Genomic DNA, 13418 nt, shown 5'->3' on the forward strand with positions numbered 1-13418 from the left:
TTTGGCCTGTGTGTGAGTTTTTTCACCTTGGACTTAAGTGAACATTTGTTTTCTTCTTTCTGTGATGGAAATAATCAGGCTTTGTATTAGGTTTTGGGTGTTATGTTATCAACATGATGTTGAGTTTGTAGAAATTGTCCCTCATACAACAAACCAAAATTGTCAGTTAACTTTGTGGTGCTTCATAGCCTATAGAGAACATTTTACTTGTTTTATTGTTTTGATTTTTTTAGTGAAATGTGATGATGGTTAATGGAGGAAGTGAGTTACAGTTTCTAGATGTTAAGTTTCAGAGCTTTACTCTTCCAGGGTTCATGCCTTTTTAGAGCAGTGGGGGCTTGTCAATTATCAAGTGGATCCAGAAAGTCGACCCATGGCAATGGGACCTCCTCCTACTCCTCATTTCAATGTATTAGCTGACACCCCTTCTGGGCTTGTGCCTCTACATCTTCGATCACCTCAGGTAAATTAATGATTACACAAATATTATTATAAGTCTGGTTTTTGTAATTATTACTCTAATAACCTAATATTAAGCATTTTTAGTATTACACTAATTATACACTGTATGAAACTTCTTCCCCTTCCTAACATTTGGAAAGTGAACAAACACATGTTCTTGAAAAGATTACTATGTCAACCAGATTTTATATAGCCTGAAGTTGGAATAACATGAGTCTAAGGTGTAAATTGTTCTTCACTGTGAAATGGGGTAGCATATTAAAGAAAATTTATTGTTGATTTTCTCTGGGATTTAAATGAGGCAGAAAAATGTTGCTTATACGCAACATTTGTTGCCTATGTTGAAATGTTGTTAGAAGTGTAGGGCAAAGGTGTGGTTATTTATTTTATTCTGAAATCTCTCTACGTGTCAATATTATACAGTGCTTTAAAAATTCTATCCCCTTAACTTTGTAGAGATTAATAAAGCCATTCATCATTTTTCTGACTCCTAGGTCCCTGCTGCTCAGCAGATGTTAAATTTTCCTGAGAAGAACAAGGAAAAACCAATTGATTTGCAGAACTTTGGTCTTCGTACTGACATTTACTCCAAGAAAACCTTAGCAAAGGTAAGGACTTTGTTTCTAGACCCACCTGGGCTGCAATGCAGCATGTCCTTTTTATTCTTCTTTGTAAGAAGTATCAGTTTTCATAAGAAACGTAACTTTCTATGGCATAAGAATGTGAGCATTCTAATTAATCTATTGGCATTTTATAAAACCACAATCACTTATCTTACCACTTTTTCTGTATGGTTAGAATGTAGGTATGTTAAAGTAATGATGAATAGTATGTTAAAACAGGAAAAAGTGGAGAATTTCAGCATAATTGGAATATATAGACTCAAAGGAATATTGTATAATTGAAAAATGTGCCTGAAATCAACCTCGTTGGGTGGTTTTAACAGCAGGCTAAACACAACAGAAGACAGGAATAGTGAGCTCAGACAGGTTAGTAGCTACCTTAAAATTGAAGCACCAAGAGAAAAATAAATTTGATCAAGGTGGCGGAGGGGGTCAAAGAGAACAGATTTTAAAGGACACGTGAGAAATGGTAAAAAGAATTCATGTTTATCATTAGAGACCTATAAAAAGAGAAAGAATGAAACAGAAGTGATATTTGAAGATGTAATGGCTAATCATTTTTGATAAATAATAAAAAGATACCAACTCAGTAGAGAGTCTAAACTGATCCACATTTGGATACAGAGGAAAACATGTTTAGGCACATCATGCTTAAACTTACTTGGGGCGCCTGGGTGGCGCAGTCGGTTAAGCGTCCGACTTCAGCCAGGTCACGATCTCGCGGTCCGTGAGTTCGAGCCCCGCGTCAGGCTCTGGGCTGATGGCTCGGAGCCTGGAGCCTGTTTCCGATTCTGTGTCTCCCTCTCTCTCTGCCGCTCCCCCGTTCATGCTCTGTCTCTCTCTGTCCCAAAAATAAATAAAAAACGTTGAAAAAAAAAAAAAATTTAAACTTACCTTAAAAACTAACATCTTAAACAGGGCACCTGGGTGGCTCAGTTGGTTAAGCATCTGACTCTTGATTTCTGCTCAGGTCTTGTGGGGTCGTTCCCCTTTCAGGCTCCATGATAAGTGTGGAGCCTCCTTGAGATTTTCTCTCTCCCTTTCTCTCTGCCCCTTTCCTCCATTCACACACATGCATGTTCTCTCTCAAACAAAAGAAAACAAAAAAACTAACACCTTAAAAGTAGCCACCACATTGGGCAGTGAGTGGCGTTGGAGAAGAACATATTAAATTCAAAGAAATAATCATAAAACTGATGTCTGACTTTTCAGCAGAAATGACAGAAGCCAGGTGTTTATTTTTTGAGAGCGCGAGAGAGAGAGAGAAAATGCAAGCAGGGGAGGGGCAGAGAAGGAGGGAGACACAGAATCTGAAGCAGGCTCCAGGCTCTGAGCTGTCAGCACAGAGCCTGACGTGGGACTCAAACCCATGAACCGTGAGATCATGACCTGAGCTGAAGTCGGATGCTTAACCGACGAAGCCACCCAGGCACTCCTACAGTATAGTAACATTTTAAATGCTGAAGGTAAAGCTGTCGGTCTGGAGTTCTGTATCCAGTAGGAATACCTTTCAGGAGTGAAAGGGCAGACATTGAGAATGAGGTTAGGTTTTCACTAGCACACAGTACAGGAAAACTGAGGGAAGTTTTTTTGGGTGAAGGATGTTGATCCCTGATGGACCCACAAGACTAGGAAGGTATACGTCTAGGGAGACGAATGAATGTACGATTAAATATGAAGAAATATAGACTGTTTAAGCAGTGATCATTTTAAGGAGTTTATAACATGTAGAAATGACCAAAATGGCAGAAAGACAATTACATGGAGTTAAACTCCTGATATAATTTAGAAATGTGATAAAAAATGCTGCTTCAGGTTAAAGTATATAATACTTTGGCAAACACTTTCCAAATACTTTTGAAGGGGATTGGATCTACATGGAAGAACAATGAATGCCAGAAGAGGTCAACACCTGGGTCAGAATAAAAGATGTTTCCTCCTGATTTGTAGTTTTAAAAAATGGTAATAGACTACTTAAACCAAAAATGCTAACAGTAGATCTCTAGGTTTTCAATATGTGTTAAGGACCAAACATGGCTCAAGGTACAGCAGAGGGAAATGGAAGTACACTATATTAAAGTTCTTATGCTATATGGTATTTGAGGATACACCATGACACGTTAGAGATGAGGATTCTAAGTCACAGAGTATTTAAAGACCTATAGCTAATAAGTCAGTAATGGAGATAAAAACAGAATAATACTCCACAAAAAAGTTACTACTTCTCAAAAAAAGTTACCCCATAAGAGGAAATGAATGAGAAAGGAAGGGGTAGATAGGATGAGTAGAAAATAGGGAGGTGGTAGGTTTATATATGACCATGGGGATAGTAATAACCTTATTTGTAAATGGTTGTAGTATTTCAGTTAAGCAACAGGGATCGTCAAACTGCATAAAAAACTAAGAATCATAAATTGTCTGTAAGAAATCTAATTATAAAGTAAAAGAATGAGAGAAGATGTGCCTTCTAGACATTAATCCAAGGAATACCAGTTATGTTAATACTAGTGAAAATAGACATTAGAAATTATTTTACCAGAATTAAACATGGACATTTCATAATGATAAAGGAGTTAGTTAATCAAAAGGACATGATTGCCCTAATTAGGTGTATAGTTCATTAAAAAACTCCAAAATATATAAGGCAAAACTGATAGAATTGTAGTTGGAGATTTCAGTAGTCTGCTCTTAGCAATTGATAGCATAAGTAGGTAGGTAGGTCAGTAAGATAAGACTAAAGTTCTTGGGGAACATTCACCAAAGTATATTCAATTCTGAGCCATAAAATGACTCTCAAGAAATTTTAAAGGAATGATACTATAAAATGTGGTTGTATGATTTCATACACGTGAAATAAATATGGTTAGCTAACCACAACAAAATGAAACTAGAAACCAGAAACAAAAAAACAATACAGAAAATTAACGAAATAAGGAGATGGTTATTAACGAAATAAGGAAAGGATCGGTAAATTTGATAAGCCTCCGACCAGAGTGAGTTATCAAGAAGAAAAGAGAAGACACAAATTACAAATCAGGAAAGAAAGAATATATTACTGATTCTCTGTACATTAAAAAGATATTAAAAATGTAACCAAGAACTTGATAATAATATATTTGACACTTTGATAAGACGGACAAACCCCTTGAAAGCAACAAAATAAAAAACTTTACTCAGGATGAAATAGGTAACCTAATGTAATAGCTTGAAAAATGTCCTCCAAAGAAATCAGATCCTGATGCCTGGAACTTGTAAACATTACCTCATTTGGAAAAAGGTTCTTTTGCTGATGTGATTAAGTTAGAGATCTTGAAGATGAGATAACGCTGTATTATCCAGGTCAGCCCTGAGTGCCATGACATGTGTTCTTCTAAGAGGTAAATCTAGAGAGATTTGAAGACAGAAGAGGAAAAGGCAGTGTGACCTCAGGCACAGAGGTTCAGATAAGGCAGCTGCAAACCAAGGAGTTCTGAGTCAGCCACCAGAAGGTGGAAGAGGCAGAGAATGAATTCTCTTCTGGAGCATCCATAGGGATTATGGTCCTGCTGACACCTCAGTTCTTGTCCTGGTTGTATTGATTTTGGACTTGTAGCCCCCTGACCTATGAGCGAATGAATTTTTGTTATTTTGAATATTTCATCAAGTTTGTGAGAATTTGATTATAGTAGCCATATGGAACTAATAGACTTGAATAGCCTTGTATATATTATATCTATATATATTTCAACATCTTTCTGAAAAGAAAACTCTAGGCCCAGATGATTCTACTGATGCATTTGTACCAAACATTTGAGGAAGAAATAATACCAACCTGTATAAACTCTTCCAGAAAATAAAAGTGGAGAGAACTATTATATTCTTTTATAGTTAAATATAAATACACACACACACACACACACACACACACACACACACACACGCACACAGTCACTGAGCTTCTGGCTATATAAACAATATAAATAAGTTTAAAAAAGAATGAATGTATAAAAGAATATGCATGATTGTCCTTAACAGCTTTATCCAAGATAGCCAAAAACCATAAACAATCAGTCATGTAAATGGATAAATTGTAGTTTATTCAAACAATATAATATTAACACAGAAACGAAAAGAAATGACTTCATAAAAAGAATGTGGTTGAATATCATCGACCTACTATTAAACAAGAAGCCAGACCCACAGACTACATACTGAATGGTTTTACGAAGTTCAGATCCAAGAAAAACTAGCCTATGATTATAGAAGTCAGAATAGTGTGTACTCCTGTTGGTATCAACTTGAGGTTTAAAGGAGAGAACCCTTAGATGTTGATTTAGGTGATTATATGGGTGTATATGTGAAATTGTATCTAACTGTATACCTAAGGTTTGGGTTTTTTATTGAACATACATTCTGCCTTAGTAAACACCAAAGAAAGCATTTCTAAAACCATGCACAACCCCCACAAACATCTCAAGGATTATGAGATGAGATTATGCACCTTTCTCAGAACTAGTTTTTATCAAGAGGAGAAACTGTACCTTTGTGGCTGAGACGTGGAGAAATGCTCACTGCCACACACCTACCTAATAAATGTCGTCATGTTTAGGTTGTACAGATCTTTCCTGTTATTCAGGTTTTCCTTCCTTAGAATTTAGATGAAATGTTAATGAATGTTGTTCCTCTTGGAATTTTGTTCCTCTGTCTGATTGACAGTCATTTCTGAGATGAGTTCATTAAAAGATGAAACTCGTTGTCTTAAAGTAACCATTAAGGGTTATGGGGCACCTGGGTGGCTCAGTCAGTTAAGGGTCCGACTCTTGATTTCGGCTTAGGTCATGATCTCATGGTTTGTGAATTCGAGCCCCACGTTCGGCTCTGTGCTGACAGTGCAGGGTCTGCTTGGGATTCTCTCTGTCCCTCTCTTGCCCTTCCTCCGCTTGCATGCTCTCTCCCTCTCTTTCTCAAAATAAATAAGTAAACTTAATAGAAGTCATTAAAAAGAAAGTAATCCTTAAGGAATCTGAGCAATGTATTATGAGTTCTAGCTACATGCCTTTTTATCCATCTCACAAAGTCCTGCTTTAAGACTTAATTCTACCATGCTTATTTCCACAATGTTTCAATTCCTCTTTATTCTCTAGTTAAAGTAGTTATTTTTAGTACAGTTTTTTGCAAAAATTTCAGAATATGTATTGAATACCATGGAAACCTAGCAAATCATAATTTAACTTTTACCCACAATATGTAACACAGTATGCAGAAAGGTTGAGTCCACAAATTGAGAGGCTTTATTGTCACAAACAAGGAAATCACAGACTATAGAAATTTTCTCTTCATTTTTAAAACTATAATCTACCCAAATAGAGTTTACAGAGAAGGGATATGTTAGAATGTATATTCTGAGTTAATAACATTTGCAGGTAAAGAATAATGTCAGGTATACCACACATCCAGTCTTCTGACAGTCTCTGAAGGGAGCACGGTGTACAAATCAAGAAGTATGAATCAATTGATAAATCTTAGTTTTTAGGTAACACAAAGTTGGTTTTCTTATACCCCCCATGCTCATGTGAGTTGTCAGTTAAAGGGATTCTTTTTTAAAAAATGTTTGTTTGTTTTGGAGGGGGAAGAGGGGGAGGGGCAGAGAGAGAGGGGGAGAAAGAGTCCCAAGCACTCTCCACCCTTAGCATGGAGCCCACATAGCCTGATCCCACAACCTTGAGGTTGTGACCTGAGCCAAAATCAACAGTCCAGGGCTCAACCCCCAGTTAAAGGGATTCTTACGGAAAGAGTGATTTGCAGTTTAGGGAATTACTTGGTGATTATTTTATTCAGGAGATGTTGAAAATATGAAGTTGTTGCAATTGGAATCAAGAATCTTTCAAGGGGTGCCTGAGTGGCTCAGTTGGTCGAGCTTAGATCATTCTCTCCTGGATGGAGTTCGAGCCCCATGTTGGGCTCTGTGCTGACAGCTCAGAGCCTGGAGCCTGCTTTGGATTCTCTCTCTCTGCCCTTCTCCTACTCAGTCTCTCTCTCTCTCTGAAAAATAAACAGGGGCGCCTGGGTGGCTCAGTCGGTTAAGCGTCCAACTTCAGCTCAGGTCATGATCTCACAGACCCTGAGTTGGAGCCCTGCCTCAGGCTCTGTACTGACAGCTCAGAGCCTGGAGCCTGCTTTGAATTCTGTGTCTCCCTCTCTCTCTGCCCCTTCCCTGTTCATGCTCTGTCTCTTTGTCTCAAAAATAAATAAAAACATTTAACAAAAAATTTTTTAATAAATGAATAAGCATGAAAATATTAAAAAAAAAAAAAAAGAATCTTCCAGAGTAATTTATATGTAGTACAATTTGTCTTTGAATCTTAGAAAAAGTACTGTGTTCAAGTTATACCAAATATTTGTGTTACGTTTATGATATCCAACCAGTTCATGGTATGCATTAAAATATTGTGCCTTTGTAGCTTGAAAAGTATTTTCAAATTTCAAAATAATAGAAACAACATATCTAAATGGTCTATGAGTCCTTAATAGAAAACAAGAAATCTTTGAAATAGGTCTGCCTTTCTGTTGGAAGTTTAGGATCCTCAAGTGTTTTATTTCTGTTGCTCAGGGACTTTTTTTTTTTCCAAAGATTTTATTTTTAAGTAATCTCTACACCCAGTATGGGGCTCCAACTTAACCCCAAGATCAAGAGTTGCATGCTGTACCGACTGAGCCAGTCAGGTGCCCCACCTACTGCTTAGGGACTTACTTGGTGTGTGCATAAAACAGCCCCCTGAACTTAGAAGGAACTCCTGCTGAGCTCCATGCTCAGCCTTTAGGAGTGAGTGTCTAATTTTTGGTTTTGTTTCTTTAGAGTAAAGGTGCTAGTGCTGGAAGAGAATGGACTGAACAGGAGACCCTTCTGCTCCTGGAGGTAAGCACATTAATAGTGGAGCCCCTTTATCCACACAGGAGGTGGGTGCTTAGTTTCTGTGACTCGCATTTGAAGTACACCTTTGGAATTAATCCTGAAGTTTTTTGAACCATGTATTGAGTTTTAAGAGAATTTTCTTGGTCCATCATTATTTAAATATCATACCTAGAAGTGATGTGCTGGCTATCAGTAGGGAAGATCAGACCTGGATATGTGTTATTTTGGCCCAGGTTGGGTTGTTTCATTTTAAATCTTTGCCAATATTGAACAATTATTACGGCTTTGCAAAAGTAGTCTAGATCTGTAACTTTTCCTCCAAAATTGGAAGATTTGGCACTTCTGGCACCTCATTCCCATGTAACAATAATTTGCTGACCTTGAGTAGCAGATGTTGCTTTGAAGTGGAATGTTTCTTCAGATTCCAGTTGTTGTTTTTGTAACTTAGCCCACCTCGGTCATTGTAGATGAGTTCTCTGGTGCTGGTGTGCATTTGTACAACCTCCATATTTCCCAGAAGGCATTCCAGAGAAGTAGATGAAGATGCCTGCCACTGAAAATACTGTTTGTTCTTGAAAGTAGAACACTGTCGTAAACTAGTGGTAATTCAAGATATGTCATTCAGCTTGTTGAATACTTTTTGGAATTCTTCATGTCTTTGGAGATTCTTGAAAATACTTACACAAGTAACTCTTAGCAATTATTTCTACTCTGGAGAGTAAGAGAATGTTAGGTTCCATATTTATCAACCATTTTTGAAGAGGACCATTTATCTTTAGTTACAGAACAGTGATTGGGTAAAATGAAGACTGCATGGTACTACATAGTATTTGTGGGTAGAAGGTACGTGTGAGAGCCAAATTAGGACCAAATGAGGAAGTGTACTGTTAGATCTCTTAGGAACGCTTTTGCCTACAAAGAACAGGATGTAACTAGCAAAGATTAAACCAAAAAGGACATTGTTTTTTTTTTTTGTTCAACTGGCTATCTTTAGATTGGCAATTCCAACATACATTTTACTACTCAAGTACATCCTCAGGTTCCTAGCTTCTTTCTTCTTTTGTTTTCCTTCTTTAGCTGTCTGCATTCTGTCTCTGTGTGTTCTCTTCTGCTCCCAGCAAGGCTGATTTATTCACTGGTTTCATATCCCTGTTCAAAACAGTAAGAAAATTGGAAATGGCACTTCTGGGGCCTCTTCTGGGGCTCTTCTTGGAAAGAAAAGCTTAACCAGAAGCCCCTCGTCAGTCTTCCCTTCTATCTCAGTAATCAAAATGGGTCTCAGTGGTCACCAAGTATTGCAGGTGGTGCTGGGAAAAGAACGAGTTTTCTAGTTTCATTAATGGGGTCAACCTGGAGGGAGGTATGATTGCTGCTGGTAACTTCTAGTGCTTGCTCTGTTTATAACATTTAGAGCAAAGAACTTGCAGAGGAAGAGAGCTCATTTTCAGTGGAGTATTCATCTGATCCAAACTTGTATATCATGTGTAACATTTGTAATTCAGAAATGAAGCATCAAATAGAAGACTAGACTAGGTCAGCAGTTCTCAAACGTTTTGGTCTCAGGATATACTTCTACTCTTAAAAATTACATTGAGGTTTCAAAGAATTTTTGTGAGTTAATCAGTATTTTCTGTATTGTAAATTAAAACTGAGGAAACTAATTTACTTAAAAATAACAATAAACCCATTGCAAGTTTTTATGAAAAATTTTTATCAGAAATAGATTTTGAAAAACAAAAGTGTGTTAGTAAAAAGTGTGGTGTCACCCGTTAGCCATATCTATAATGTTTGACTTAATAGAATACAGCTGGATTTTCATATTTGTTTTTTTCATCATATATGTTGTTTTAGTTAAAATACATTAGGACTATTTAGTATCATCTGGACGTGTATTTGGAAACACAAAGAATATCTTAATGACCTTTTCAGATAATTATAAATACTCCTGTAGGAGAGACTTTCATGGCAGGTATGTATTTTTCAGAATTCTAATTTTCACTTAATCATTGGCAAAAAGCACTCAGTTGTTTTCTTCAAAGTGACACTTTTGACAATCCTGTTTGCTTTTAAGAAAACATTTGCCAGGCTGTTGTGGTGAGTGCCTGTTAGTCCCAGGTGCCCAGAAGGCTGAGGCAGGAGGGTTGCTTAAGTCTTAGGTTCAGGACTGGAGTGTGCTATGCTAGCTGGGTGTCTGCACTAAGTTTGGCATCAGTATGATGACTTCCCAGAGCGAGGGACCACCATGATGCCTAAGGCAGGGTGAACTGGCCCAGGTCAGAAATGGAGCAGATCAGAACTCCCGTGCTGATCAGAAAATGTCTGCCAGATATCTGTGCCTACAGACCATGGTGTGTTAGCCATGGTGTGCTAGCATTTACATGCTAGGAAAAATGATGTTCGGGGTGCCTGGGTGGCTCAGTCGGTTGAGTGTCTGACTTCGGCTCAGGTCATGATCTCGCTGTCTGTGAGTTCGCGCCCCGCGTCGGGCTCTGTGTTGACGGCTCGGAGCCTGGAGCCTGTTTCAGATTCTGGGTCTCCCTCTCTCTCTGCCCTTCCCCGACTCATGCTCTGTCTCTCTTTCTCTCTCTGTCAAAAATAAACATTAAAAAATTTTTTAAAAAAATGATCTTCAATGAAAATGACTAGTTGAGCTTGAAACTCAAATGATCACACAGTGCTTTTCCTTCAGATAGCCATCATGCTTGGATAGTTGATTTTTAGTCTTCTTGTGTACCTCACATTTCATAGTACCAAATATCAAAAACAAGTGAACTTTGATGTTTAAATTTGTAAGATTAATAATTTTACAGTAAAGTTGGATTATTTTTGTGAGTGTGGCAGTGAAGAAGAAGGTGATTATTAAGATATTCTTGGGGCACCTGGGTGGCTCAGTCAGTTGAGCATGCAACATCGGTTCAGGTCATAGTCTCGCAGTTTGTGAGTTCGAGTCCCACACTGGGCTCTGTGCTGACAGCTCAGGGCCTGGAGCCTGCTTCGGATTCTGTGTCTGTTTCTCCCTCTCTCTGTCCCTCCCCTGCGCGCACGAGCTCTCTCTTTCTCTCTCAAAACTAAACATTAAAAAAAAAAAAAAAAAAAGACTGGTGCCACTGCCTTGATTCATGCTGAGGGTAGGTGGTTCACTCACCACTGCTTTAGCATCCACCGTGCATGTGTCATCATAGTGAAAAAGCAGCAGTGTCCTGTTGCTATTGTGAAAACGGTTTTGATCTCTTGGTCCCCCTGAAAAATATGGTGCCCCATGGGTCTCCGAGCCACACTGAGATACACTGGACCTGCTGATAGCTCATCTTCCTTCCTTCCTTCCTTCCTTCCTTTCTTTTTGAGAGAGAGAAGGAGCAAGTACACAAGGGGCAGAGAGAGAGAGAGGGAATGAGAATATCCCACAAGGGGCAGAGAGAGAGGGAGGGAGACAGAGACAGAGAGAAGCAGGACTCACCCAGGGCTTGTGTTTTGCCCAAAGCGGGACTTGTGATGGTTCATGTTTCTGTATTGCTTTTAATTTTGTTTTTTGAGTTTTTCCAACAGTCGTATTTGGTTTAAGAAGTTTTAGTGGTGTATTATTTCTTTTTCTTTTTTACATCCGTCTTCTCCTTTTCCTTATTCTGTCTTCTCAATATCTCTGGATTAAAATTCAAAAAGATTTCTTCTTTTTGAGTTTTTACCACACTTTAAAACAAAATTATTCATTTTTGAGAGAGAGAAAGAGAAAGAGAACGAACGGTGAGGGGGAAGAGAGAGAATCCCAAGCAGGCTCCAAACTATCAGCACAGAGCACAATGCAGGGCTGAAACTCACAAACTGCAAGACCATGACCTGAACCGAAACCGAGAGTTGGATGCTTAACAGACTGAGCCACCCAGGCGCCCCAAGTTTTTACCACTATTTTGATGTACTCTCATCTACTCATTTGTTATCGGTAATATGCAGAGAGCTTCTTTTCTGAACCACTTTTTACTTATTTCAGGACTGTTTTGTCTAGTCATATTTGCCCTGGACGTTTACTTAATGTGTTTAAAGTTTTTAGTACTTGCGGGGAATATACTTTCATGTTGCTTTGGGCTTTAGGGAGTAATTAGTTGTACAGCACCAATTGGAGTATCGTTCTTATCAGTTCTTTTTCTTTCTATACACTGACACTCAGAATTTTCTCCTCTTCTACGTTTAAGAATAGTGAATAGTAAATAGAGTGAGAACAGAATGGCTGAGCTGCTGTTTCTCCTGAACATATTCAAGAAAACCACAGTATCCTTACACAATAGTGCATTTTTTTTCCCTCCTGCAGGTGGAACCTGTAGAGTGGTTGGTTTTTCTTTTAAACATGCAGTTGAATCAACAGGTGTTGTCTCTGCTTACACAGAGGCGCCCCAGCAGCATTGCTTACCACTAACATCTTCTATTTCTGTAGTTTATTTATTGATAATTAATAGCTTAAGAATATGAAGCCAGATGAAAATTTTTTAAAGGATTTATAACCAAATGACCAAAACCAGTCAATTTTTTCTAATAAATAGATAAATCTGGAAGATGCATTAAGGTTTATTGTTTCCCCCCCAATCATATCATTTTATTAGACAAGTATATCACACAGGCAGCACCCCAACTATTTTAGATTATTTCTGAGACCACCTGCTTTTATTTTAAAAACACCTTATTTGATATGGTCTCTCATCAAAACACACACAGTTCTTCTGTGGAATGCTGCAGATTATTATCTGTGATTTTGTTTAGTACAATGTCTTATTACATATATTGGAGGCATAGTTTCAGCTTTGCAAATAACCAAAATAGAATCTACACATTGGATGAATAAATGGAATTTGAAAAGACCTTGAATGAATTGGTAGACATGAAGGCTACATAAGGCTTTCTGTTAGCTTTTTGAAAAAATACATTGCGTAAGATCAAGGTGATGGAGACTTATTTGAGTAGATTTCATTTGTAAGATGTGTGAGGAATTCCAGGGATTTCACCTGAAAATGTGTCACCAGTTTAAGTCGCAAAAGGCTGATAACTCAGTCTTCTGAGCAGTTTGACATTGCATTGACAGATTCAGGGTGCCAGAATGGAAGAAGAAACGTCAGCATTCTATTTCATAGTGATTAAGGGGGTTTTTTAAAGAGGCTTTTACAATATTAAGTCCTCAGCTTGTAACAGTTGTCTTCCTGGTCATTATAATTGTCCCTGGGCTTGAAATTGACAAGACCTGAGTCTGGGAGCTTATTGGTTCCTCCCTTGTTAACTTCAGTCTTTCTCCTGCCTGCTTTGTTTTCTCATGCCTTGTGTTTATTTTCCCTTAGATGATTAGTGGACATGAAATCTTGTACCTGCAGATAAAATCCATTAAGGTTATTAACGTTTATCACTGAAAGAGTTCCCCACATTTTTTATACTGGTTAGTTACAGAAGCAGTAGCATTGGAA

The 13418-nt window shown here is 38.0% G+C and overlaps 1 protein-coding gene across 4 annotated transcripts in view; it reads left to right on the top strand.

Annotated features, from left to right (window-relative positions):
- SMARCC1 (SWI/SNF related, matrix associated, actin dependent regulator of chromatin subfamily c member 1) overlaps window positions 1-13418 on the top strand; it is a 174552-nt gene that overhangs the window by 81735 nt on the left and 79399 nt on the right. For all 4 annotated transcript variants that reach the window (XM_058727132.1, XM_058727133.1, XM_058727131.1 and 1 more), the window contains exons 17-19: window positions 310-463; window positions 957-1070; window positions 7921-7980. In XM_058727132.1, coding sequence (XP_058583115.1) covers window positions 310-463; window positions 957-1070; window positions 7921-7980 — 328 coding nt within the window. The remainder of the gene's footprint in view (window positions 1-309; window positions 464-956; window positions 1071-7920; window positions 7981-13418) is intronic.

This window comes from Neofelis nebulosa, chromosome 4 (genome assembly GCF_028018385.1).
Source record: "Neofelis nebulosa isolate mNeoNeb1 chromosome 4, mNeoNeb1.pri, whole genome shotgun sequence".
Classification (NCBI taxonomy): Eukaryota; Metazoa; Chordata; class Mammalia; order Carnivora; family Felidae; genus Neofelis; species Neofelis nebulosa.